This window comes from Carcharodon carcharias, chromosome 22, assembly GCF_017639515.1.
Source record: "Carcharodon carcharias isolate sCarCar2 chromosome 22, sCarCar2.pri, whole genome shotgun sequence".
NCBI lineage: Eukaryota > Metazoa > Chordata > Chondrichthyes > Lamniformes > Lamnidae > Carcharodon > Carcharodon carcharias.
The window spans coordinates 25,276,951-25,303,157 of record NC_054488.1 but is presented as its reverse complement, the minus strand read 5'-3'; the positions used below and the strand labels follow the sequence as shown (position 1 = coordinate 25,303,157).

Sequence of the window (26,207 nt, the reverse complement as noted above, 5' to 3'; positions counted from 1 at the left end):
AGCTGGAGTATTGCGTTCAATTCTGGGCACTGCACTATGGAAGGATGTGAAGCGTTGGAGAGGGTGCAGAAAAAATTCATAAGAATGGTTCCAGCGGTAAGGGACTTCAGTTATGTTGATAGAGTGGAGAAGCTTAGCTGTTTTCCTTACAGAAGAGATGATTCAGAGGTGATTTAATAGAGGTGTTCAAAATGATGAAGGGTCTGGACGGAATAGATAGGAAGAAACTGCTCCCATTGGTGGAAGGATTGAGAACCAGAGGACACTGATTTAAAGTGAATGGCAAAAGAACAAATAGTAACATGAGGAACACAGGAGCAGGAGTAGGAAAATCTCTTCTTATGGAGTGTGGTTAGAATCTGGAATTCACTACTTGAGAGTATGATGGAGGCAGATTCAATTATGGCTTTCAAAAGAGAATTGGATAATTAAATGAAGGGAAAACAAACTTGTATGACTAAGGGAAAAAGTGGGGTATGGGTCTAGCTAAGTCAATCTTAGAGAACCAGCACATACACGAGAGGCTGACTTTCCCAATAAGCTATAAAATAGGGTGTGACTATTTACAGATGACTGCATGATTTACATATCAGGGAAAACTCAAGATCAGATCAATTCATGGCAAGATGAGCTTCTGGAATTGAAAAAATGGCAGGACCAATGAGAGATGGCATTTGTGATTATTATGGTTTTGTTAAATGTTAGACTGTACCTTTAAGAATAATCCTGTGATGTAAGATCACATGATCTTTGTAAAGCAATGTGTTAGCAGCGCAGGCTACCTTCTCAGTCAGTGTCGAGATAGAGATGGAGTTGAAAGCACATGTGTAGTTGCTGCTGGATGTATTGTAAATAAACCTAATGTCTCCGCTTAGAAAGTTGTCTGCAGATCAACTCTATTACAAATAGGCAACAAGGCCACATTACAATAAACTGGCAATGAGGATAAATCAGGATAAGTCAAGATAAATTGGAATCGGCACTGTACCTCACCCAGCAACTGTGAGTATCAATGTCTGTTTAAAATAACAGGAGATATACTCACCCAAAATGCCACAACTTGGTAGAATCGATCCCTTTGAGCCAGCCACAGATGATTGGTCTCAGTATAGAATGCCTTGCGTCCTTCTTTCAAGCGAACAAAATCACGGGGAAAGAGAAGAGGTGAGCTATCCTCTTGAGTACTTGTGGGAGCAAAACCTACAGATTGATTTGAAGATTGATGGTACCCAGTGCCTCATATTTGAAGAATTTCGGAGAATTGGTGGACCTCGTGAAAGGACGAGACTAAACTCTGTGGTAGAAAGAAGAAGACAAAAAGGAAGAAGTTTCCAAAAAGACAATAACATGGTGGCTGGTAGCACCTTTAAACACTCGAAGGAGGCAATGAACAATGCAACTTTATCGAGTTGTGCCTACTTTGATATTATTTGCTGGATGATGATGCTGCAGATAAAATCAGAGGTACATGTTACTTCAAAGACCTTATCTGGAAAGAATTCTAGATGCTGTAGACAATTTTTTTTAATTCATTCACGGGATGTGGGTTTCGCTGATTGGCCCAGCGTTTATTGCCCATCCCTATTTGCACTTGAGAAGGTGGTGGTGAGCAGCTGTCTTGAACCGCTGCAGTCCATGTGGTGTAGGTACACCTACAGTGCTATTAGGGAGGGAGTTCCAGGATTTTGACCCAGCGACAGTGAAGGAATGGCAATATATTTCCAAGTCAGGATGGTGAGTGACTTGGAGGGGAACTTCCAAATGGTGGTGTTCCCATGTGTCTGCTGCCCTTGTCCTTCTAGATGGTAGTGGTCATGGGTTTGGAAGATGCTGTCTAAGGAGCCTTGGTGAATTCCTGCAGTGTGTCTTGCATACACTGCTCCTACTGTGCGTCGGCAGTGAAGGGAGTGAATGTTTGTGGATGGGTGCCAATCAAGCAGACTGCTTTGTCCATCACACTCCTGACTTTTGCCTTGGAGATGGTGGACAGGCTTTGGGGAGTCAGGAGGCGAGTTATTCATTGCAAGATTCCTAGCCTCCGACAGTATTTATAAACAGTTCAGTTTATGGTCAATGGTAACCCCCAGGATATTGATAGTGGGGGATTCAGCAATGGTAATGCCATTGAATGTCAACAGTGGATGGTTAGATTCTCTCTTGTTTGAGATGGTCATTACCTGGCACTTGTGTGGCGCGAATGTTACTTGCCACTTGTCAGCCAAAGGCTGAATATTGTCCAGGTCTTGCTGTATTTGGACACGGACTGCTTCAGTATCTGAGGAGTCGCGAATGGTGCTGAACATTGTGCAATCATCAGCGAACATCCCCACTTCTGACCTTATGATGGAAGGAATGTCATTGATGAAGCAGCTGAAGATGGTTGGGCTGAGGACACTACCCTGAGGAACTCCTGCAGTGATGTCCTGGAACTGAGATGATTGACCTCCAACAACCACAAACATCTTCCTTTGTGCTTGGTATGACTCCAACCATCAGAGGGTTTTCCCCCTGATTCCCATGGACTCCAGTTTTGCTAGGGCTCCTTCATTCCACACTCGGTCAAATGCTGCCTTGATGTCAAGGGCAATCACTCTCACCTCACCACTGGAGTTCAGCTTTTTTGCCATGTTTGATCCAAGGCTGTAACGAGGTTGGGAGCTGAGTAGCCCTGGTGGAACACAAACTGAGCATCTGTGAGCAGGTTATTGCTACGCAAGTTCTGCTTGATAGCACTGTTAATGAACCATTCCATTACTTTACTGATGATGGAGAGTAGACTGATAGGCCGGTAATTGGCTGGGTTGGATTTGTCCTGCTTTTTGTTGTACAGGACATACCTGGGCAATTTTCCCCATAGCCGGTTAGATGCCAGTGTTATAGCTGTACTGGAACAGCTTGGCTAGCAGTGCGGCAAATTCTGGAACACAAGTCTTCAGTACTATTGCCGGAATATTGTCAGGGTCCATAGCCTTTGTAGAATCCAGTTCCTTCAGTCGTTTCTTGATATGACGTGGAGTGAATCGAATTGGCTGGAGACTGGCATTTGTGATGCTGGGGACCTCCGGAGGAAGCCGAGATGGATCAACCACTCGGCACTTCTGGCTGAAGATTGTTGTGAGTGCTTCAGCCTTATCTTCTACACTGCTGTGCTGGGCTCCCCCATCATTGAGGATGGGGATATTTGTGGAGCCACCTCCTCCAGTGAGTTGTTTAACTGTCACCACCATTCACAACTGGATGTGGCAGGACCGCAGAGCTTAGATCTGATCCATTGGTTGTGGGATCGCTTCGTTCTGTCTATCACTTGCTGCTTATGCTGTTTGGCACGCAGTAGTCCTGTTTTATAGCTTCACCAGGTTGACAGCTCATTTTTAGGTATGCTTGATGCTGCGCCTGGCATGTCCCCCTGCACTTTTCATTGAACCAGGGTTGATCCCCTGGCCTGATGGTAATGGTAGAGTGGGGGATATGCCAGCCCATGAGGTTACAGATTGTGTTCGAGTACAATTCTGCTGCTGCTGATGGCCCATAGCGCTTCATGAATGCCCAGTCTTTAGTTGCTAGATCTGTTCGAAATCTATCTCATTTAGCACAGTGGTAGTGCCACACAACACAGTGGAGGGTATCCTCAATGTGAAGGTGAAACTTTGTCTCCACAGTGACTGTGCAGTGGTCACTCCTACCGTTACTGTCATGGACAGATGCATATGCGGCAGGCAGGTTAGTGAGGATGAGGTCAAGTATGTTTTTCCCTCTTGTTGGTTCCCTCACTACCTTCCGCAGACCCAGTCTAGCAGCTATGTCATTTCGTACTCAGCCAGCTTGGTCAGTAGTGATGCTACCGAGCCATTCTTAGTGATGGACGTTCTGTGCCCTTGCCACCCTCAGTGCTTCCTCCAAGTGATGTTCAACATGGAGGAGTACTGATTAATCAGCTGATGGAAGGCAGTAATCAGCAGAAGGTTTCCTTGCCCCACGTTTGACCTAATGCCATGAGACTTCATGGGGTCCAGAGTCGATGTTGAGGACCCCCAGGACAACTCCCTCCCGGCTGTATACCACTGCCACCATCTCTGCCGGTGTCCTGGGACATGATGGTGGAGTCTGGGACATTATCTGTAAGGCATCTAAGGATGAGCATGTCAGGCTGTTGCTTGACTAGTCTGTGAGACAGCTTTCTCAATTTTGGCACTAGGCCCCACATGTTAGTAGGGAAGACTTTGCAGGGTCGATAGAGCTGCGATTGCAGTTGCTAGGTCGATACCCGTCTGGTTTCATTCCTTTTTTGTGTCTTTGTAGCAGTTTGTTACAACTGAGGGCATTTAAGAGTGAACCACGTTGCTGTGGGTCTGGAGTCACATGTAGGCCAGACCAGGTAATTCCAGATTTTTACTGAATTCAAATTCCACCATCTGTTAGGTACCCAGAGCATTACCCTGGGTCTCTGGATTACTGGTCCAGTGACAATACCACTACGCCATCACCTCCCCTCTGAAAAAGTTAACAGGTGATTCATTGAAGACCAAGCTTTCATGCTTTCTTTTTCACTACAGAGCAACACCCCCACACGAAGACAGGAGCCACACCTGCAGAATTTTGTTGAGACACCGTCTTAGAACAAGACTGAGCCTAATATTTCCAAATTTGGGGCGGGGGGTGGGGGTGGGGGTGTGGCGGGGGGGGGGGCGGGGTTGGTGGTGGGGGTGGGGGCGAGGGGAGGAGGTGAAGAGTCAAGGAAATCAAAAAGCTACCAATGACTTGCATAGTCACGAGAGACAATTTACTGTTGGAGGAACAGTATATGTGAAGAATTTCGGTGGAGGACGGAAGTGGTGACCAGGTAAAGTAAGTTCAGTTACCGGACCATTATCATACACATGGAAGTGGAAGGCTGGATCACCTGTAATTATTTAAGAAAAAGAGAGATACCACAATAAGATATGGTTCCAGCTGTAATGATTACTGAACCAGTGTTTCCTGTGAAGATGCTCAACTAAGGACTGACATGTCTGATGTCTCTATCAGAGTGGAAGACATTGAACTGCAAGTGCCCACCAAGGTACCTGATGTTCATGCAGTTCTAGCGCATGTGGCTCCTGAAAAAGAATCTGAAGTTGTGGAGCTGCGACGTTCCACATGAATTAGGAAACCACCTGAAAGATTGAACTTGTAAATTTTGTGACCTGTGTAAATATTATAATTTCATGAGATAAATATACTTGTAAATACAAACTGCACAGCAAAGTTAAAGTAGGAGGAATGTAGTAATTATGGTTTTGTTAAATGTTGGACTGTACCTTTAAGAATAGTCCTGTGATGTAAGATCACATGATCTGTGTAAACCAATGTGTTAGCAGCGTGGACTACCTCCTCAGTCAGTGTAGAGATAGAGATGGAGTTGAAAGCACAAGTGTAGCTGTTGCTGGCTATATTGTAAATAAACCTAAACTTTCCATTTGGAAAATTGTCTGCAGATCAATTCTATTGCAAATAGGCAACAAGGCCACACTACAACAGTATTCAATGCCAAAAAATGCTGTCATGTGCATCACCAACAAAAAGGATCCACCAACAGATAGCTTTAAGTTCTGTAATCAAATTCTCCAATGGGTAGATACACAACCATATCAGGGGTTCACCTTAAAAACAATCTTCAATGGGCATTCCACATTCAGCAGATAACACCCAAAGCAAACAGGGTTCTTAGATTACTGAGGGAGAGTCTCTAGTACTGCAACAAAAATATCAGTTATAGCTTGCCAAATATTTGTTCATCCAATCCTGGATGCAAGTTGTGTGCGGGGCCCTTATATGGTAAGAGATATAAATAAGATTGAAGCAATCCAAAGATATGCTACACAAATCAGTATGGGAAATACACCAGAGTCACATCCTTGATCAACTGGGGATCATGATAGCAAAGGAAGGGGAAAAATGAAATGGACCGGCGGGAATTGACAGAAACAAGCTGCCAAAAGAAATAATCACTGCCCCTTCACTTGAAATCTTCAAGACTCATCTTTAGACTTTCCATTTAAAAGTTTTCATTATTAAGATGCCCATTTCAGCAATACCTGGCCCTTTACCTCCTCCCTCCTCACCATCCAAGGGCTCAAACACTCCTTTCAGGTGAAGCACTTTCAATTGTTATTGCATTCGCTGCTCCCAATGTAGTTTCCTCGACACTGGGGAGACCAAACGCAAACTAGGTGACTGCTTTGTGGAACACCTTTGCTCAGTCCGCAAGCATGACCCAGACCTTCCTGTTGCTTGCCATTTCAACACCCCATCTTGCTGTCATGCCTATATGTCCGTCCTTGGCCTGCTGCAATGTTCCAGTGAAGACCAACGCAAACAAGAGGAACAGCACCTCATCTTCCAATTGGGCACTTTCTAGCCTTCCGGACTTAACATTGAGTTCAACAACTTCAGACCATGAACTCTCTCCTCTATCTTCACCCCTTTTTTCTACTTTCATTTTTTTTAATCCACTTATTTTTGTTCATTGTTTTATCCCTTTTTTTATCCCCCCACTTTTTATCCCACTTCCTGTTCTTTTTCCCCACCACCCCCAAAAGGGTCATTTGTTACTTGTTCCGTGTTGTTCTTTCACAGAGTGCTTGCCCTTGTCCTGCTATTATCAAGTTCTGCTTTCTTGCCTTTATGCCACCTTTTTAGCCCTTACATTACCATTAACACACCCTTTGTCCTTTTGTTCATGACATCTTTGTCAGTCTCTCCTTTGCCCCCATCCAGCTTCACCTGCTCCATTCCCCCTTAAACGGTATAAATTTCATCACATTTCTACTTCTGTATAGCTCTGGAGAAGGGTTTCTCTTTCCACAGATGCTGTCAGACCTGCTGAGTTTTTCTAGCATTTTCTGTTTTTGTTTCGGATTTCCAGCATCCGCAGTATTTTGCTTTTATTTCAGCAGATCAGCCCTCCAGGCCCCGCCCCCCTCAGCCCCCTCCCTCCAGGCCCCGCCCCCTTCCCCCTCAGCCCCCTCCCTCCAGGCCCCGGCCCCGCCCTCTCCCCCCACAGCACTACTCATATAAATCTTGGCAGAATACAGATATTAATCTATAGAATGGCCTCTTTGTGTGCTTTAACCATTCTATATAATATTCTATGATTCCATTCCAAAAGAATCCAGTGCAGCACTAAAGGCCCCGCCCAATCTGGCGATTGACAAGCGGACTGTTAGCCCCACCCAGTCCGGTGGTTGACAGGCAGAATTAGCCCCGCCCAATCCGGTGATTGACAGGCAGATTTTTAGCCCCGCTTAGTCTGGTGATTGACAGTTATAGACACGATCCGTGACTGACAGGCGGCGTCACCGGCGTTGCTCCCTCCCCAGGTGGCCAGGTGTGTGAGGGTGAGGGAGCGGTGGGGCGGTTCGGGCCATGGAGGAAGGGAATCCGGGCAGGGCTAGTTAGGGAGGGGTGGAGTGGCAGCTTCCGGTGGATCGGGCGACTCCAGGGAGAGGAAAATGTCGATCAAGGAGCCGCTGCTTGGTGCCTTGAAGGGTGAGTGTGGCAGCAGCCGGAGTCCGAGAGCAGGCAGGAAAGGACTGGTGGTTGGGGGCGGTGCCGGGGGGTGCGCGGGAGGGGCCTGGAGCGGGAGAGGAGGAGGGTCCGAGAGCGAGGGGTTGAGGGGGAGGGTCTGGGAGCGAAAGGGTGAGGAGGGAGGGGCCTGGAGAGGGGTGGAGGGGGAGGGAGGGAGGGGGGCCTGGAGTGGGGTGGAGGCGGGGCCTGGAGGGAGGGGTGGGGCCTAGAAGGAATGGGCTGAGGGGGTTGGGGCCTGAGGGGGCGGGGCCTGGAGGTGGGGGCTGAGGGGGCGGGGCCTGGAGGGAGGGAAGGGGAGGGAGCAGGATTGGAGGGAGGGGGCTGTGGGAGGAGGGGCCTGGATGAAGGGGGCTGAGGTGGGGGCAGGGCCTGGAGGGAAGGGGCTGAGGGAGTGGCAGGGCTGGAGGGAGGGGGCTGATGGGGCTGGGCCTGGAGCAAGGGGGATGGGTGGTAGGGCCTGGAGGGAGGGTCTGATGGGAAGGGGGCAGGGCCTGGAGGAAGGTGGCTGAGAGAGGAGGGATTGGGGCCTGGAGGGAGGGGGCTGAGGGGGAAGGGGGTGGGGGCCTGGAGGGAGGGGGCTGAGGGGGAGGGTCCTGGAGGGAGGGGGCTGAGGGGGAGGGTCCTGGAGGGAGGGGGCTGAGGGGGAGGGTCCTGGAGGGAGGGGGTGGGGCCTGGAGGGAGGGGGCTAGGTGGGGGCAGGGCTTGGAGGGAAGGGGGCTGAGGGGATATGGGGCGGGGCCTGGAGGGAGAGGGCATGGCCTGGAGGGAAGGGACTGAGGGGGAGGGGCCTGGAGGGAGGCAGGCTTCGGGCGGAGGGGGGGTGCGGGGCCTGGTGGGAGGGGAGGGGGTGGGGCCTGGAGGGTGTGGGCGAGGGGGCAGGGCCTGGAGGGAGGGGGCTGTGGAGGGAGGGGGCTGAGCTGGGGCGGGGCCTGGAGGGAGGGGGCAGGGCCTGGAGGGAGGAGGCTGTGGGTGGAAGGGTGCAGGGTCTGGAGCGAGGGGGCTGAGGGTGGTGGTGGGTGGGGCCTGCAAGGAGAGGGGTGGGGTCTGGAGGGAGTGGGCTGTCGGGGGAGTGGGGGCAGAGGGGCGGGGCCTGGAGTGAGGGGGCTGAGGGGCGTGGTGCCTGGAGCGAGGGTGTTATGTGGATGAGGGTGAAGTGAGGGGCAGAGGTCGAGGGCGATGGGGGTGGGGTGAGTGGGAGGGGCCTGGGGCGAGGGGGGACTGGGGCAGAGTCCTGGAGTGAAGGTGGAGTGGCAAGAGGTCTAGAGTGAGGGGAGTGGGCCTGTAATGAGGGGGCGGGGCCTGGGGCAAGCATTGAGGGGGCTAGAGTGAGGGGGTGAGGGGGCAGGCCTGGGGTGAGGGGGTAGAGCCTGGGGCGAGGGGGTGAGGGGGCAGGGCCTGGAGCAAGAGGTGAGGGGCCTGGAGTGAGGCAGTGAGGGTTTGGGGTCGGGAGCTGGGGGCGTGCCTGGAGCAGGGACCTGGTGCGGGACGGGGAGGGGCATTGGAGGAGGGTGCTGGAGCATGGAGCGGAGGGGAGGGCCCTGAAGCACGTGGTGGGGCCTGGAATGGGATGGATGTGGTGCAGGTGCTGGGGGAGGAAGGAGATGGAATTGGAGCATGAGGATAGGAGGGGGACGTGGTGAGCCCTGGAGCAGGAGGGGAGGGGGAGCAGCTGGTCGGGGTGGATAAGGGCTTTGAGCTTGGGGAGATTGGGGTCTGGAGTGGGAAGGGGGAGGAGCTGGATTGGAGTGCAGCCTGGTGTAGGGAGCAAGCCTAGCCTGGAGACAGGTGTTGAAGGGCTGATTTGGGAGATTAAGTGAGCTTTGAGTAGGGGCGGAGCCTGGAGTGGTGGGTTGGGTTATGGGGCCTGGGGCTGAGCCTGCTTGGTTCAGGCAGGGTAGGGCAGGGCAGGCAGGCAGGCCTCTTTGGACATCACAATGCCTTCATTGGCCTCTGCTCATCTCTCAAAATTTCCATTTGAAGTGGGATAACTCAAAGGTGGAGAATCTAAGCCCACAACTACTTTCAAAGGGCTCAGAGTGGAGATGGTTAACCTTAGGATTGGCACTAGGAAGTATTTCTCTATACACAGGCTGGAATGGGTGCCAGGAAGGTAGTTGAGTGAAAAAAAGAAAAACTTGTATTTATATAGCGTTTTTCATGACCCCCTGGACTTCATAAAGCGCTTTACAGCCAATGAAGTACATTTGAAGTGTTAATAGTCACTGTTGTATGTTGGAAACAACAGCCATTTTGTGCTCATCAAGTTTCCACAAACAGCAATGTAATAACGACCAGATAATGTGTTTCTATGATGTTGAGTGAGGAATAAATATTGGCCAGGACACCGGAGGATAACTGTCCTGCTCTGCTTCAAAATAGTGCCATGGGATCTTTTATATGCACCAGAGCAGGTGGACAGGGCCTCGGTTTAACATCCCATCTGAAACAGAACACCAGAGAGTGTAGCACTCCCTCGGTACAAAGTCACTGGACTGCAATGCATCTCCTTTATATGAATTTATCAGTGTTTACAAGAAAACCCTAACTGAACTTTTGTTTTATTTTATTACTCAAAGAAATCAATGCTGGTAAAATAGTGAGATTGATTCAGGGGTATTAGTAGGCTCAGCATATAAGTATGCTTATTACCGCCAGTTACTTCAGGGAGAAATGTATGGCCAGAATAGTAGAGTCATAAATTGGATTGAGTTGTGCTAGAACTGTATGTTGCTCTGCTCTGCTGATCTCTGCTAGCAACTTTCATCTTTCCCTCGTCTCCTCTTTCCTCTGCACCTTGCCCCTATCCCCCTCGGTCTCATTTTCTATCAGTGAACCTCTGCATCTTCTTCCCTTTCCCTTTTCCATTCCCATTGACTCCCCATTTCCCTGATTTTCATTCTTCCCAACAGTTTTTCTATTTGTGTTTTCTACTACCGATCCTCCCCATTTCCCTTCCCACAGTCTCCATCTCTGTTTCCCCTCACCCAGTCTCACTGTATCTCTCTCTATTCCCTTCACCTAGAAGCAGAAACAAACTGGGGGCTGACACTGAGCCCAACTTTAAGTAGCCAGTCCATATGATGTGAAGCTGATTTCAGTCCCACTGTTGTCACTCTTCTAAATTCAAAACCAACACAAATGAAGTTTGGTTCATGGACTTGGAAGACAGTGCTGATAAATTTTGCTGATGCTATTTGAGGCCTTTAACATGGAAAGTGATTTGATAAGATAAATACAGAGAAACCATTTCGTCTGGTGGGGGAATCCAAAGGCCATTTAGGAGTGAGATCAGGAAGCACCTTTTCTCACAATGGGTTGTGGAAATCTGGAAGTCTGAGTTTGATAGATTTTTGTTGGGTAAGGATGCCAAGGGGTATGGAGCAAAGGCAGGAAAATGGGGTTGAAGTATAGATCTGCCAGGATCTGATTTGTATTGGAATAGGCTAGAGGGACTGAATGGCCTCCTGTTCCTATGTTAATTTACTTTAAACATAAAATAATGGCCAACCAATGTCTTAATCAAGCATTGCCACCAGATTAAGAGAGACTGAAGGAAGTAGCTGCAAGTAGAGTTCTGTTTTTAAAAGACTTGATGGTCTAGTCCAAGTTAAGAAGGTTGGGGTTGCCATAACCAGTCTGTGCTTTAAACAAACCAAGAACATATTTTAATTCTTAGTTACAAACTGACATATTTGCTGCCTTGATAGTATAGGTTTTGTTTTTGTTGCCCATCTCTAATTGCCCTTGAGAAAGTGGTGGTGAGTCACCCACAGCACTGAAATGGCGTGCAGCTGGAGGGATTTCCAGTTTGAACTAGAGTTAAACAGATTTTTGATAGACAAGGGAGTCAAGGGTTATGGGGGAAAGATGGCAAAGTGGAGTTGAGACACAACCAGGTCAGCCATGATCTTATTGAATGGTGGAGAAGGCTCGAAGGGCTGAATGACCTACTCCTGCTTCTAAGTCCTATGTTCCTATGCTCCTAACTCAGCCCTTCCCTCACCAATGTTCACATGCAGAACTCTCGGGATAAGAACGAAGATAAACAATGATTTTTTTCTGCCCCAAACCATGGCCCAAAGATGCAGAGGCAATTGTAGCAGGTGAACTGCTATCATGGACTAATTCACTACAAACTAAAAACAGAATCTGGGACCTCTGGGTCTGAATTGATTAGTGCTACATCAGACCTTTCTTTATCCATTGTGCCATCTGTGGAACAGTTAGAATTAAATGTGAATTACACCATGTGAACAGCAACAATAACATATTTATAAAGTGACTTTAAATTAATGAAATGTCTAAAGGTGCTTCATAGGAACATTATAAAACAAAGTATGAGACTAAGCCACATAAGGAGATATTGGATCAGATGACCAAAAGCTTGGTCAGAGTGGTAGGTTTTAAGGAGTGACTTAAAGGGAAAAGAGAGGTGGAGAGTTGTAGGGAGGCTATTGCAGAGCTTGGGGCCTGCACAGCCATCAATGGTGCAGCAATTAAAATTGGAGTTGCTCAAGAGTCCAGAATTGGAGGAGCGCAGATATCTCGGAGAGTCCTGAGTCTGGTGGAGATTACAGAGATAGGGAAGGGTGAGGCCATGGAGGGATTTGAAAACAAATATGAAAATTTTAAAATCAAGATGTTGAGGCATGGAGTGATCTCATTACAGTATGCTGTTCAGGGAGTGACATTATCCCCTAGCAATGATAGAGTGCCTTTGCCAATCGATTGTTCATGTTACTCTGAATGTACTCCCCAGCAAAAAGAAAAAGACTTACATTTCTTTAGCACTCTTCATAACCTCAGGATGCCCTAATGTACTTTACGGCTAATGAAATAATCTTTGAATTCACTGTTGTAATGAAGGGAATGCTGCAGCTAACTTACCCAAAGCAAGATCCCACAAACAGCAATGGGCCTTAACCTCCGAGCTCCCCAGTGTCTGATTTAGGAGGTACCACAAAGATAAGCTGGGGAATCCCTCTCGGAAGTTCCCAGATAGGGGTTTGCACGGCAATTGCCAGAAGTGCACACTTCCTCTGGAATTGCCCTGTGCTGAGAACCATCCGAAAATGCAGTTTAAATCGCAAACTGCGGATGGTTCCACCAGGGTTAACTCAGAAAAAGTTAGAAGAATTAAAACCTTTTCTAACTTCTTGGTAACTATTGTAAACACCCAGACTGACCCCCACATGACTCCCCCGACACCCCTGACCACCCCGACCTCTGACACCCCCACCCCCTGACCGCAGACCCCCACCTCCCGACCTCTGACCCCAGCCTTTGAACCCCAACCCCCCACCCCTCTTAACACCTGTGACTTCTGACACTCCCTCTGACCCCCTCCGACCCCCCCAACCTCCAACCCCATCTCTTTCCGACGCTAGATGGAAGTTACAGCCCAGTGTAATAAAGACCACATAACTGGTTTTGCTTTCGTGATGTAGGTTGGCTGTGTGCTGTGTGTGTGACAGCAAGAAGAAGACCAACTAGTCACCCCTGCAGTTGCACATGAAGTCTCTCTCTTGTAGTTGCTGGAGACAAGGCTTAGCAGAAGCCACAATCACAAAGGAAATAGGACAGCCTGTTCAACTATCCTGCAGAACCAAGTATCACCAAACCACCTGCAAAATTGCCAAAATCAGCTTTACCGGAATCATCCAACTTAACGGCCACAACGTTTCGCCATCTATGCCTCGGACAAATATTAGCAGAACTCCTGCTCTTTTGTGAAATACTGCCACAGGATCTGTTACATCCATTTGAAATCTTAGGCCTTAATCTGAAAGATGGCTATTTTCCTGTACCCCTCATACTGTCTGTTGTAACTAGGATTTTTTAGTCTTTTGGTAGCAGCAGACTAAAGGAAAAACCATTACACTGCATAGAATTAAAAGTAGTGGCATTGATCCTTGTGATGACATCGGTGTGAGCCACACAGTGTTAGTATTGAATATTGCTTGTGTTACGACTGGTCCCCAGGCAAGGTCCCCAATTTGTTAACTTGTCAAATGGGACCCCAATTTTGTTATGCACCCGGATGAGGAGGTTTGAGCTGGCTCTCCTTCTTTATTGAACCCCCTTAGTTGGTCGCAACAAGGTTAATTTAAAAGGGATCCATTCCCCCATGGATACCTTTTCCCCAGTCCAAATATATTTATTTTTTTAGGAGGATTTGTTCTTAAGGCTTTACTCCAGGTTAGCTTTCAAATGCTTGATACCAAATTAACTAATATGAGTTTACACCTGGCCCACCCATTGTTGGCCTTGAGAAAACAATGACATAGCATATCCCCTGCCTGATGGGCTATTAGACTGCCAAGCTCAGCAAGCTTCTGTTTCTTTGTTGTCAGTAAAATTAAACTCAGTTGAATCATAAGAACATAAGAAATGGGAACAGGAGTAGACCATACGGCCCCTCGAGCCTGCTCCGCCATTCTGTAAGATCATGGCTGATCTTCTTGTGTTTCAATTTTCATATTCCCATCTAACCCCAATAACCTTTAATCCCCTCGCCTAACAAAAATATATCTACCTCTGCCTTAAAAATATTCAATGACCCCCCCGCCCCACCACCTTTTGAGCAGAGAATTCCAAAGTCACACAACCCCCTGAGAGAAAAAATTTCTCCTCTTCTCTGTCCTAAAAGGGTGACTCCTAATTTTAACACAGTGCCCCATAGTTCTGGACTCACCCACAAGAGCAAACGTCCTTTCAATATCCACCTTGTCAAGGCCGTTCAGGATCTTGTATACTTCAGTCAAATCACCGCTCACATTTCTAAACTCTAGTGGAAACAAACCCAGTCAGTCCAACATTTCCTCATAAGACAACCCACTCATTCCAGGTATCAATCTAGTAAACCTCCTTTGAATTACCTCGAAAGCATTTACATCCTTCCTTAAATAAGGAGACCAAAACTGCACATAATATTTGAGGTGCGGTCTCACTAATGCTCTGTATAACTGAAGCATAACATCCTTACTTTTATGTTCAACCCCTCTCATAATAAACGATAGCATTCCATTAGCTTCCTTAATTACTTGTTGTAGCTGCATATTAACATTTTGTGACTCATGCACAAGAACACCTAGATCCCTCTACACCTCAGAATTATGCAGCCATTCTCTATTTAAGTAATACTCTGCATTTTTGTTCTTCTTGCCAAAGTGAACAACTTCACATTTTCCATGTTAAACTCCATTTGCCAGATCTTTGCCCACTCACTCAACCTTTCCATATCCATCTGCAACCTCCTCGTATCCTCTTCACAACATACTTTCCTACCTGTATTTGTATCATCTGCAAATTTAGCTACCATGTCTTCACTTTCCTTATCTAAGTCATTGTTGTAAATTGTAAAAAGTTGAGGCTCCAGTAAAGATTCCTGGGACTCCACTCGTCACATCCTGCCAATCCAAAAAAGACCCAATATGCACACTCTCTGCTTTCTGCCAGCCAGCCAGTCTTCTATCAATGCTAATATGTTACCCACTACACCATGCGAATCAAATCAGGATCAACATCTTGCTTCCTTATTTTTGATTCTCCAGAATAGAAACAGGAAATGTTGGAAATGCTCCAGCAGGTCTAGCAGCATCTGAGAGAAACAGAGTTAATGGGAATTTTCTCCCCATTGGGCAGGCGCGGAACTGATTGTCGTCTGCACCGCCATTTTACATGGGCGAGCCAATTAAGGACTGCCCAACATGAAATGTAGCTCCCGAGGATAGCGGAAGTGGACGGGCAGTGCGGGAGTGCAATGACCGCCGGGTCCAGTGGCGACCTGGTGTCCTGTTCAAATAACATGCTGGCAGCCTTGCAAAGGCTGTTCATCATGGCCAACAGAAGGGCTCCCTAGAGTGCTGCTGATGAGCAGGCCAGGCAGGAGGGTAGGGCAGTGGCACACTGTGCTCCTCACTTTTTTGACGAATGCCTATCTGCCCTCCTGGAGGAGGTGGCAGCACGGCCGGGGATCCTCATTCCTAGGGACAAGAGGAGGACGCCCCCCCCCCACCTGACCAAACGTGCCTAGGAGGAGGTGATAGACAAAGTCAGCTCCCATGACGTGGTGTGACACATGTAGGTCCAGTGTCGCAAGTGTTTCAACAACCTCTTGCCCTCGGGAAGGGTGAGTACCATGTTGGCAGAGGTCACAACACAGCAGGTAGGCTTTCCCCCCAGCACCACCGCCACCAGACACCCCTCCAACTCTGAATGCAGTTACAGCATTGTATCATTCGCGGCATGTGACCCACGCTGGGTAGGCCAGCAAATATTGCCATGCCTAATTCACCCTGAGAGGGTAGTGCTGAGATGGGTTCTGCACCCTCAACATGTATTAGACACCCAGAGTACTGTTTGGGGGCTACCTCAAGGATCTGCACCTGGGCGCAGTGCTGCAATTGCAAAACATGTCAAAGCTAGGCTGTTGATCTGTTGCGAGGGGAGCTTCCAGGTGGCGGGGCACCAATTCATCTGCTGCCCTTGGCGTTCCACGTGCTTGTGCGTCCTTGCTTTGCAAGGTTAGACCGTGTGACGGCAAATGGGATGGATGCAGCATGTGGAAAAGGGGGTCAGCCCTGGCTTCTTGGTGTGAGTGTGCGGCAGCTGTGGGGTGACGATTCACTGGAGCCCTGCAATGCCCCACTCAGGTTGGGGTGGCAGGGATGCGATGGGAATCCAGGTACAAGGCGGACTGATCAATGCTCCTCTCTCCTTTTCAGGAGAAGACCACACACAGTACTGCCAGGTGGATGCGGACTGGTGGAGGCCAGGCCCAGTTGGCCAGAATCACCAGATATGAGGAGGATGCGATGGACCTGGAGAGGTGCCATGCGCCCAGGTGCACTGATGGTGGTGAGGCTGGGGTGCCACAGGGAGGTGAGATTGCCATGCACTGAGGTCACCATGTGTGCCCCAGCAGCCATCCCACTTGAATGTTCAGCAATTGAAGCTTCCAACATGGGTTGACCATTGATTATGGAAGGATAAGCGCATACTGATCCAGGGGATAGGCATGCACATTGACATTGTCTCCACTTGCCCTATTCAAATGTTCTTGTTCTTCCTTTCAGCACCACCGGAGTGGGGCTGGGAGGAGGAGGCAGAGGGGCCACCTCTGACACCTGAGGGCCCTTAATAAATGGAATCACCAGTGTCACATATTTCTGCCAGGCAGGCACCAGCGCAGATACTAGCACCTTGGTGGGAATTAGATCATCGGCTAGTGTCCTGGGGCACAGCGGTGAGGGCACTTCATGCTCGCTTGAGGTGCGGGCAGAGACAGAGTGCCCATGGCGCCAGCAGTCGGAAGATTGCTGGGGACTGGACACATGCTCAGTCAGTAGCTGATGATGTGCCCCTGGACTCATATGTGAGGCAGCAGATGCTGGAAGTCCAGCAGGGTATGCGTGAGAATCTGGCGGAGATACATGAGGCAGTGCATGGCATGGTCCCTGTGCTGGAGGAATCCATATGGAGCATCACCGATGCAATGAGCCTTATGGCCGAGCGCCATGCTTCTTCCATGGAGACAGTGGTGACTCTCATGGAGAGGCTCCTTGAGGGGAACAATCAGGGCCTCCTGGGGTTGCGCTCGGATCTGCAAGCCTTCACAGCGGCATTGACCTCAGCTGGTCAGTGCCAGTGTGGGAGATGGATTGGGCACCCCCCACATCCCAGTCCATATATCAGTGGTGAACATGGAGGGTCGAAGCGACCTCACGTCGGTGCAGGAGCTGCCTGTTGTCTCTGCGGGTCCTCCTCCCCTCTGCCAGTGACCACGGGATCCGATGAGGCTGCGGCAACTGGGAAAATGCCAGCCATGGATCTGGCCACTACCTCCCAGTTGGGGCCAGCACAGGTTCCATGGGCCAAAGGATGCCCGCCAATGTCATCGAGGCTAACAGGACAGCACAGTGAGAGGGCTGTCTCAGATGCTAGTGCCAGCGAGGGAGGAGCGCCTAGACGTAGCACCCAGAAGTGTAAACTTAAGGCATCTTAGGCACACCACGGGCTTCTCACCATGTTGCCCCACTATTAGTTCATGACCACTTGTTGTGATGTGCAACACCTTTGCATTCTTTTTATTTTCTGCTTCATTTTATTGATTTATTAAATTTTGATATGTGAGCGTGGCTCAGGGTGATTCCTTACTTCTGCAGGTGGATGGGAACCCATGATGTTATGAGTGACTTGTTTGTCATTGAGCTTTATTGACAAGGCACAAAGCTAATGTTCCTAACCAGGCTGATGTTGCTCTCAGGTATGGAGCCTGCAGTCCTGGCTTGTGTTGGAGGTCCATCTGTGGTGGGCTAGCTGAAGGTTCGTTGGATTAAAGACTCCCGGGTGTCCCTGCCTTCCTGGAGGATGCATGGGTCAGCATCTACCTCTTCAGCATTCTCCTGTGTGTGGTCATCCTCAAACTCACTACTGGGCTCAGCGTGCGCAGCCGGAGCATCTGTTTCTATACTTTCTTCCTCAGCTGTGTCACCCCTTTCTAGCACCAGGTTGTGGAGAACGCAGCTTGCAATGACTATCAGTGACACACGATCTGGGAGTTATTGGAGTGCGCCCCCTGAACAATCCAGACATCGAAAGCGCACTTTGAGAAGACCGATGGTTCTCTCAACCACAGCCCTTGTGGAGGCATGGCTCCCAATGCACCACTGCTCAGCCTCTGCTCTTGGATGGCAGTGGGGCATCATGAGCCAACTTTTGAGGGGATAGCCCTTGTCACCCAGCAGCCATCCATCCAATCAGGCTGAAGCACTGAAGAGCCTCGGCACCTGGGAGTGTCTGAGGATGTAGGCGTCGTGGGAGCTGCCTGGGTGCCTTGCACAGACTTGTAGAATCTGCATCCTGTGATCACACACTGTCTGCACATTCATGGAGTGGAAGCCCTTCCTGCTGACGAAGGCACCGGGCCCACCTGCTGGCACTTTGATGGTCACGTGTGTGCAGTCTATTGCACCCTGGACGCAGGGGAAGCCAGCAATGGCCACGAAGCCTCTGGCTCACTGTGTCTGGCTTGCCTGGTCTCTATGGTAGTGGATGAAGGTCAATGCGCACCTGAACAGAGTGTCTGTCACCTGCTTGACACAAGTGTCGGCAACTGACTGGGATACTCCGCAAAGACGACCCACCGACCCTTGGAAAGAGCCAGAGGCATAGAAGTTGAGGGCAGCCATGACCTTCAACGCTACTGGCATAGGGTGCCCAATCACACAGTTGGCGCAGATCTCAGGGCCTATCATCTGACAAATGGAGGCCACTGTCTCCCTTGAGAGATGGAGCCTCCTTTGGCACAGCACCTCAGACATATTGAGTTAGCTGCTTCACCACCTGTAAACCCTGGCAGCAGGATAGTGGCATCTTCTGTGGCCCTTCCCGTCTTGGACTCCTGTTGGCCCTGTGCTCTTGTGCCTGCGCCTGTCCTCCCAAAGGTGGCTCCCCTGGAGGCTGAATGTTGGCCTCCTCCCCCATCCGACCCTCCCTCCTCAGAGGAGGTACCTCCGGTGAAGAGCACAACCTCCAATCCCAGGCTAAGGGAAGGCTTCCTGAAACCAGCAAGGCCCCAGAAATGATGTTTACTCCAGAGTCCTGACCTGAAGCCTGTTACTCCTGTCCAAACAGCTGTGAAGAGTTTTGAAGTATTCCTGCTCACACAGGCAAGTAGCAGTAACTTTAAGCATTAAATGTCTGACACATAACACTCGCGACCCCACTCACCCCTCTTATTCCGCCCATGGATGAGGTTTATAAAAATGTGGCCTGCCCATTGCACCCGTGCACTGAAGATCACACAGGCCCTGAAAAATCGGCATCAATTTCTGCCTCAAGGGCCTTAAATTGCCTCTTAATTAATGGCGGCCGCGCATCGGAGATCATCGTGTGCCTGCCCACCAAAATATCGTGATGGTGTGCAGTGACATCGGGACACTTGGCCGATGTCATCACACGTCATTTTTCACTTTGGCGTGTGGGGCCCACCCCCGCATACCAATGTGAAAATTCTGGCCAGTGTTTCAAGTTGTTGATCTTTTGTCAGTTCTGTGGTGTTCTGCTTTTGTGTTGATTCTCCAGAGTTTGATAAAGTTTTGCTAACTGCTCGTATCAAACAACTACTTTCTCCTCATGACAACAGGTGGATCCTTGAGTTCTGCTGTGAAATTGCTCTCAATAATTTCAGTACTTGCTCATCAGGGACTAAGTACGAAGTTCCATTCAGCCATCATTTCTGTGCTTGCTGACGTAGTCTAGCTTCTGATCTGGCAACACTTTGATTTTAAAACTCTTAACTCATGTTCAGATCCCCCCATGGACTTCTCCCTCACTATCTCTGTAATCTGCCCCAGCACCACACCACTCTGAGATCAAGGCACTTCTTCAATTCTAGCCTCTTGTGCATCTCCAGTTTCCATTGCTCCACCATTGGTGTCCATGCCTTAAACTGCCTAGGCCCTTAACTCTGGAATTCCCTCTGGAATTCACCATGCAAAGTGAGATAGATTTTGAACAGATCTAGCAACTCAAGACTGAGTAACCATGAGGCAGTGTGGGCCATCAGCAGCAGCAGAATTGTACTCAGCCACAATCTCTAACCTCATGGCCCAGCTTATCCCTCATTCTACCATTATCACCAAGCCAGGGGATCAACACTGGTTCAATGAAGAGTGCAAGAGGCATGCCAGGAGCAGCATCAAGCATACCTAAAAATGAAGTGTCAACCTGGTAAGCTACAACACAGGACTACTTGCATGCCAAATAGCATAAGCAGCGAGTGATAGGCAGAGCTAAGCGATTCCACAACCAACAGATCAGATCTAAGCTCTGCAGTCCTGCCACATTCAGTCATGATGGTGGTGAACAATTAAAGAACTCACTGGAGGAGGAGGCTCCACAAATATCTCCATCCTCAATGATGGGGGAGCCAGCACATTGGTGCAAAAGATAAGGCTGAAGCATTCACAACAACCTTCAGCCAGAAGTGCCAAGTGGATGATCCGTCTTGTTCTTTCCAGAGGACCCCAGTGTCACAGATGCCAGTCTTCAGCCAATTCGATTCACTCCACGTGATATCAAGAAATGGCTGAAGGCACTGGGCACTGCAAAGGCTATGGACCCTGACATAATTCCGGCAATAGTATTGAAGACTTGTGCTCCAGAACTTGCCGCACCCCCTAGCCAAGCTGTTCCACTACAGCTACAACATTGGCATCTACCTGGCAATATGGAAAATTGCCCAGGTATGTCCTGTACACAAAAAGCAGGACAAAGCCAACCCATCATTACCGCCCCATCAGTCTACTCTCCATCATCAGTAAAGAGATGGAAGGTGTCATCAACAGTGTTATCAAGTAGCACTTGCTTAGCAATAACCTGCTCACTGATACTCAGTTTGGGTTCCACCAGGGCCACTCAGTTCCTGACCTCATTACAGCCTTGGTTCAAACATGGACAAAAGAGCTGAACTCCAGAGGTGAGGTGAAAGTAACTGCCCTTGACCTCAAGGCCGCATTTGACAGTGTGGCATCAAGGAGCCCAAGCAAAACTGGAGTCAATGGGACTCAGGGAAAACGCGTGGAGTCATACCTAGCACAAAGGAAGATAGTTGTGGTTGTAGGAGGCCAGTCATCTCAGCTCCAGGACATCACTGCAGGAGTTCCTCAGGATAGTGTCCTCAGCCCAACCATCTTCAACTGCTTCATCAATGACCTTCTTTCCATCATAAGGTCACAAGTGGGGAAGTTCATTGATGATTGCACGATGTTCAGCACCATTTGCTGACTCCTTTGACACTGAATCAGCCCATGTCCAAATGCAGCAAGACCTGGACATTATCCAGGCTTGGGCTGACAAGTGACAAGTAACATTCGTGCCACACAAGTATCAGGCAATGACCATCTCCAACAAGAGAGAATCCAACCATTGCCCCTGATGTTCAATGGCATTACTATCACTGAAACCCCCACTATCAATGTCCCGGGGGTTACCATTGACCATAAACTGAACTGGACTAGCCATATAAATACTGTGGCTACAAGAGCAGGCTAGGAATCATGCGACGAGTAACCCACTTCCTGACCCCCCAAAGCCTGTCCACCATCAACAAGGCAAAAGTCAGGAGTGTGATGGAATAATCCCCACTTGCCTGGATGAGTGCAGCTCCCACAACACTCAAGAAGCTTGACACCATCCAGAACAAAGCAACCTGCTTGATTGGTGCCACATCCACAAACGTTCACTCCATCCATCACCTACGCACAGTAGCAGGAGTGTACCATCTACAGGAATTCACCAAGGCTCCTTTGACAGTATCTTCCAAACCCACGACCACTACCATTTACCATCACCTGGAAGTTCCCCTCCAAGTCAGTATTCACCAAAGAGAAGGACTTAGCAGTCGATTTGTCTAGCGAAGAGTGTGTAGATAGCCCGGATCATGTTGAGATCAAAAAAGAGGTGTTAGGCATCTTGAAGAATATTAAGGTGGATAAGTCCCCAGGGCCAGATGGGATCTACCCCAGAGTACTGAGGGAGGCAAGGGAGGAGATTGCTGGGGCCTTGACAGAAATCTTTGTATCCTCACTGGCTACAGGTGAGGTCCCAGAGGATTGGAGAATGGCCAATGTTGTTCCATTGTTTAAGGAGGGTAGCAGGGATAATCCAGGAAATTACAGGCCGGTGAGCCTTACGTCAGTGGTAGGGAAATTATTGGAGAAGATTCTTCGTGACAGGATTTACTACCATTTGGAAACAAATGGGCGTAATAGTGAGAGGCAGCATGGTCTTGTGAAGGGGAGGTTGTGTCTCACTAACTTGATCAAGTTTTTCGAGGAAGTGACAAAGATGATTGACGATAGAAGGGCAGAGGATGTTACATGGATTTCAGTAAGGCCTTTGACAAGGTCCCTCATGGCAGACTGGTACAGAAGGTAAAGTCGCACGGGATCAGAGGTGAGCTGGCAAGATGGATACAGAATTGGCTTGGTCATAGAACACAGAGGGTAGCAGTGGAAGGGTGCTTTTCTGAATGGAGAGCTGTGACTAGTGGAGTTCCGCAGGGATCAGTGGTGGGACCTTTGCTGTTTGTAGTATACATAAATGATTTGGAGGAAAATGCAACTGGGCTAATTAATAAGTTTGCAGACGACACTAAGGTTGGAGGAGTTGCAGATAGTGAAGAGGATTGTCAAAGGATACAATGGGACATAGATCGTTTGGAGACTTGGACAGAGAAATGACAGATGGAGTTTAATCTGGACAAATGCAAGGTAATGCATTTTGGAAGGTCTAATACAGGCAGGAATTATACAGTAAATTGCAGAACCCTAAAGTGCATTGTCGGGCAGAGGGAACCGGGTGTACAGGTCCACAGGTCACTGCAAGTGGCAACCGCAGGTGGATAAGGTAGTCAGGAAGGCATATGGCAGGGGTATTGAGTATAAAAGCTGGGAAGTCTTACTGCAGCTGTATAGAACCTTGATTAGACCACACTTGGAATATTGCGTGCAATTCTGGTCGCCACATTACCAGAAGCATATGGAGGCATTGGAGAGGGTGCAGAGGAGGTTTACCAGGATGCTGCCTGGTCTGGAGGTTATTAGCTATGAGGAGAGGTTGGAGAAACTCGGATTGTTCTCACTAGAGCAACGGAGATTGAGGGGCGACTTGATAGAAGTTTACAAAATTATGAGTGGCATGGACAAAGTAGATAGATGCTTTTTCCCAGGGTGGAAGAGTCAATTACTAGGGGTATGTTATTTAAGGAGTGAGGAGAAAACTATAGAGGAGATGTGTGGAGCAAGTTTTTTACGCAGAGGGTAGTGAGTGTCTGGAATTCACTGCCAAAGGAGGTGGTGGAAGCAGGTACGATAGTGGTGTTTAAGAGGCAGCTTGACAAATACATGAATTGGATGGGAATAGAGGGATACGGACCCTGGAAGTGAAAAATGTTTTAGTTGACGGGCAATATGGTTGGCGCAGGCTTGGAGGGCCGAAGGGCCTGTTGCTGTGCTGTACTTTTCTTTGCTCTTTGTTCTAAGTCACTCACCATCCTGACTTGGAAATATATTGCCGTTCCTTCACTGTGGTTGGGTCAAAACCCTGGAACTCCCTTCCTAACAGCACTATGGGTATGCCTACACCAAAGGGACTGCAGTTGTTCAAGAAGGCAGCTCACCACCACCTTCTCAGAGACAATTAGGGATGGGCAATAAATGCTGGCTCAGCCAGTGAAGCCTACATCCGGTGAATGAATTTTAAAAACATCACTAAAAATGACTAGCTTCATGTTGTTTAGGTCACCTAAGAATGGGAATTTAAGTACGCATTTCTCCAGATTTAAGTTTTTAAATGTTGCCCTTAAATTATCCTCTACTTTATCGTGTGTTTCATCATAGCAGTTAACTCCAATGCATGTAAACTGGCATTTCGTCTGGTCTGAGCGTCCCACCAGTTCAACTGAACAATGAGTTTCGCAATCGCTCTGTTTCCTCTTTAGGTATAACTTCATCTTTCTGTAAGGACCTAGTACAGTTAAGCAGGATGGAACTTAGACTTTCTAAATAAGCTTCTTGATTCAAAGTTATTCTGGGCCTACTTTTCTTAATGTTTAAACCAATATATTTAAAAGTCCCGCAAGCCTGATGCCTAATTTTAAATTCTACTCTAATCGTATTAATCACACATTTCTCAAATTTGGCAGTATTGCCTCACAAGACATCATCAATATGCATCATGAGGATGCCTTAAAGTTTTCCGTTATCTATCAATAAAACATTGTAGGATCAGTTTTTAACTGAGCACCACCTGTTTTCAGTGAAGCAGATCTCGCTGAGAAAAGCCATGCCCTGGAAGTATCAATCTGGCCACAACACATTTGTTTAACTTCCACAATTTACCTTTGGCATCTGCTATCTCTTTGGGCAGTTTTAGAAACATTTCTCTCTGAAAAGTATGACCCTGCAGAGAAGTTGCTTTTATGTCTATTGATCTACGCTCCCATGAATATGTGGCCAAAAGAGCTAAAAAGATTTTCATGATTACTTTGCATGTTGTGCAAGAGTTCAATCTAACATCTGTATCACCCATTACTTTTCAAAATCCCTGCCAACCATCTTTGCTTTAGCTTTATACATTTTCAACATAAGTCCATCTGGTTGCTTCAGAATAAATTCCATACTGTCTCCAACCATTCCTTTTGTTTTGCCTCTCTTAGCACTTTATCCTCAGACTTATTAGTAGTCACCAGAACATCATGATCATGAAGATTTCTTCTAATTCTGTTCCTAGACTGTTCTTAGCCTTTATTTCATTATCTAATCTATTCAAGCTACAGCTTCTACTTCCACTTTTCTGTCTGTCAGGACTAATGATGCAAGGTCGCCTTCTTGCACCCTATAAGGATTTTTCTCCAGTATGTGATCATTTTCTGACAGATGTCATTTCAGACCCGCATGCATTATGTCTTATTCTCCAGTCTTTCATCCCATTCTACCAGCCCTTGGAACGTGCTTCTTGGCCATCATTCTGTACAAATTCAATCAATATTTAAACTTGCCTAGAGTTTTTCCTGCACGTCCCACAATTGTCATACCCCAGATTCACTTGACCTCTGGAATATGTATCCATTCTGGTCAATTGGCCTGTGGATGTGATAGCTTTGTCTTGTGTGTCCTGATCGCTCATATTACCACTATCCACCCCTTGATCTATCATATCAGTTCCTCAGGATCTTCATTGCAAAACACCATGAGCATTTGAGGTATAAGGTGCCTTGCTTACTTATATCAGCTGCTCAGAATCTGAGATTTTGTAACTAATTCCCATTAATCATGAAGAAATAATCTAAATAATTTGATTGCCATATTTAATAAATAATTTCTTATTATCCATATCAGGGAGTTTCCATTCCCTATGACCTTCTATTTTATGATACACCAAGTCACTCAAGTTAAATTCTGTCGCAGATGGTTCTTTACGATGCCTCAAAGCCTACCAAATTTTCTGCGATCCCAGCTTATTGAAAGCCCATCTCCCTGCACATAAAGCATTCAAAAGATGCCAAAAAAATGGAACTAACTGTAGTACCTTCTAGAGCAGAAAGACTATTGCAAAACACAGAAGGCAATTTAGGATTTTGCCATGGACAAGTTGATAAGAACTGTATCATCCAACCACTTGAAGTGAATTCTTTACATGAACATGTGGTTGTCAACTTACAGTCTGGTTGACCAGCTGAAATTTTATGCAGTATTTCATTGATCACCACATGATTTCTTTCACAGAGTCCATTGCCTAAAGGATTTTCAGCTGCATTATTCATGACCATGATGTTCATATTTTCACACTTATCTTTAAACTGGCCATTGGCAAATTTTATTCCATTATCAGAAACTTTGTTGGTGTCCCAAATCCAGTCTCTATCCATTTTTTTCATGATATTGTCTATATTAGCCCTTTTGTGCTTTTGAGTATTATCGTGGAGAGACTAAATCTGGTCACCACATTTACAAAATGGAGAATAAAAATATTCCTGTTTTTATCCCATACCTTTAGATCCATTGGAACTACTTCATTAAAGTCATGTGCCATTGGAAGGCTTAAGGCTTATAATCAGACATAGAGCATGTCCT

At 47.9% G+C, this 26,207-nt stretch overlaps 1 protein-coding gene across 2 annotated transcripts in view; it reads left to right on the top strand.

The window, feature by feature from the left end:
- The first annotated feature begins 7,328 nt into the window (after window positions 1–7,328).
- Window positions 7,329–26,207, top strand: part of si:ch211-250n8.1 — a 94,548-nt gene continuing 75,669 nt past the window's right edge. For both annotated transcript variants that reach the window (XM_041217128.1, XM_041217127.1), the window contains exon 1: window positions 7,329–7,527. In XM_041217128.1, the coding sequence (XP_041073062.1) occupies window positions 7,491–7,527 (37 nt within the window). In that variant the 5' untranslated portion in view covers window positions 7,329–7,490. The remainder of the gene's footprint in view (window positions 7,528–26,207) is intronic.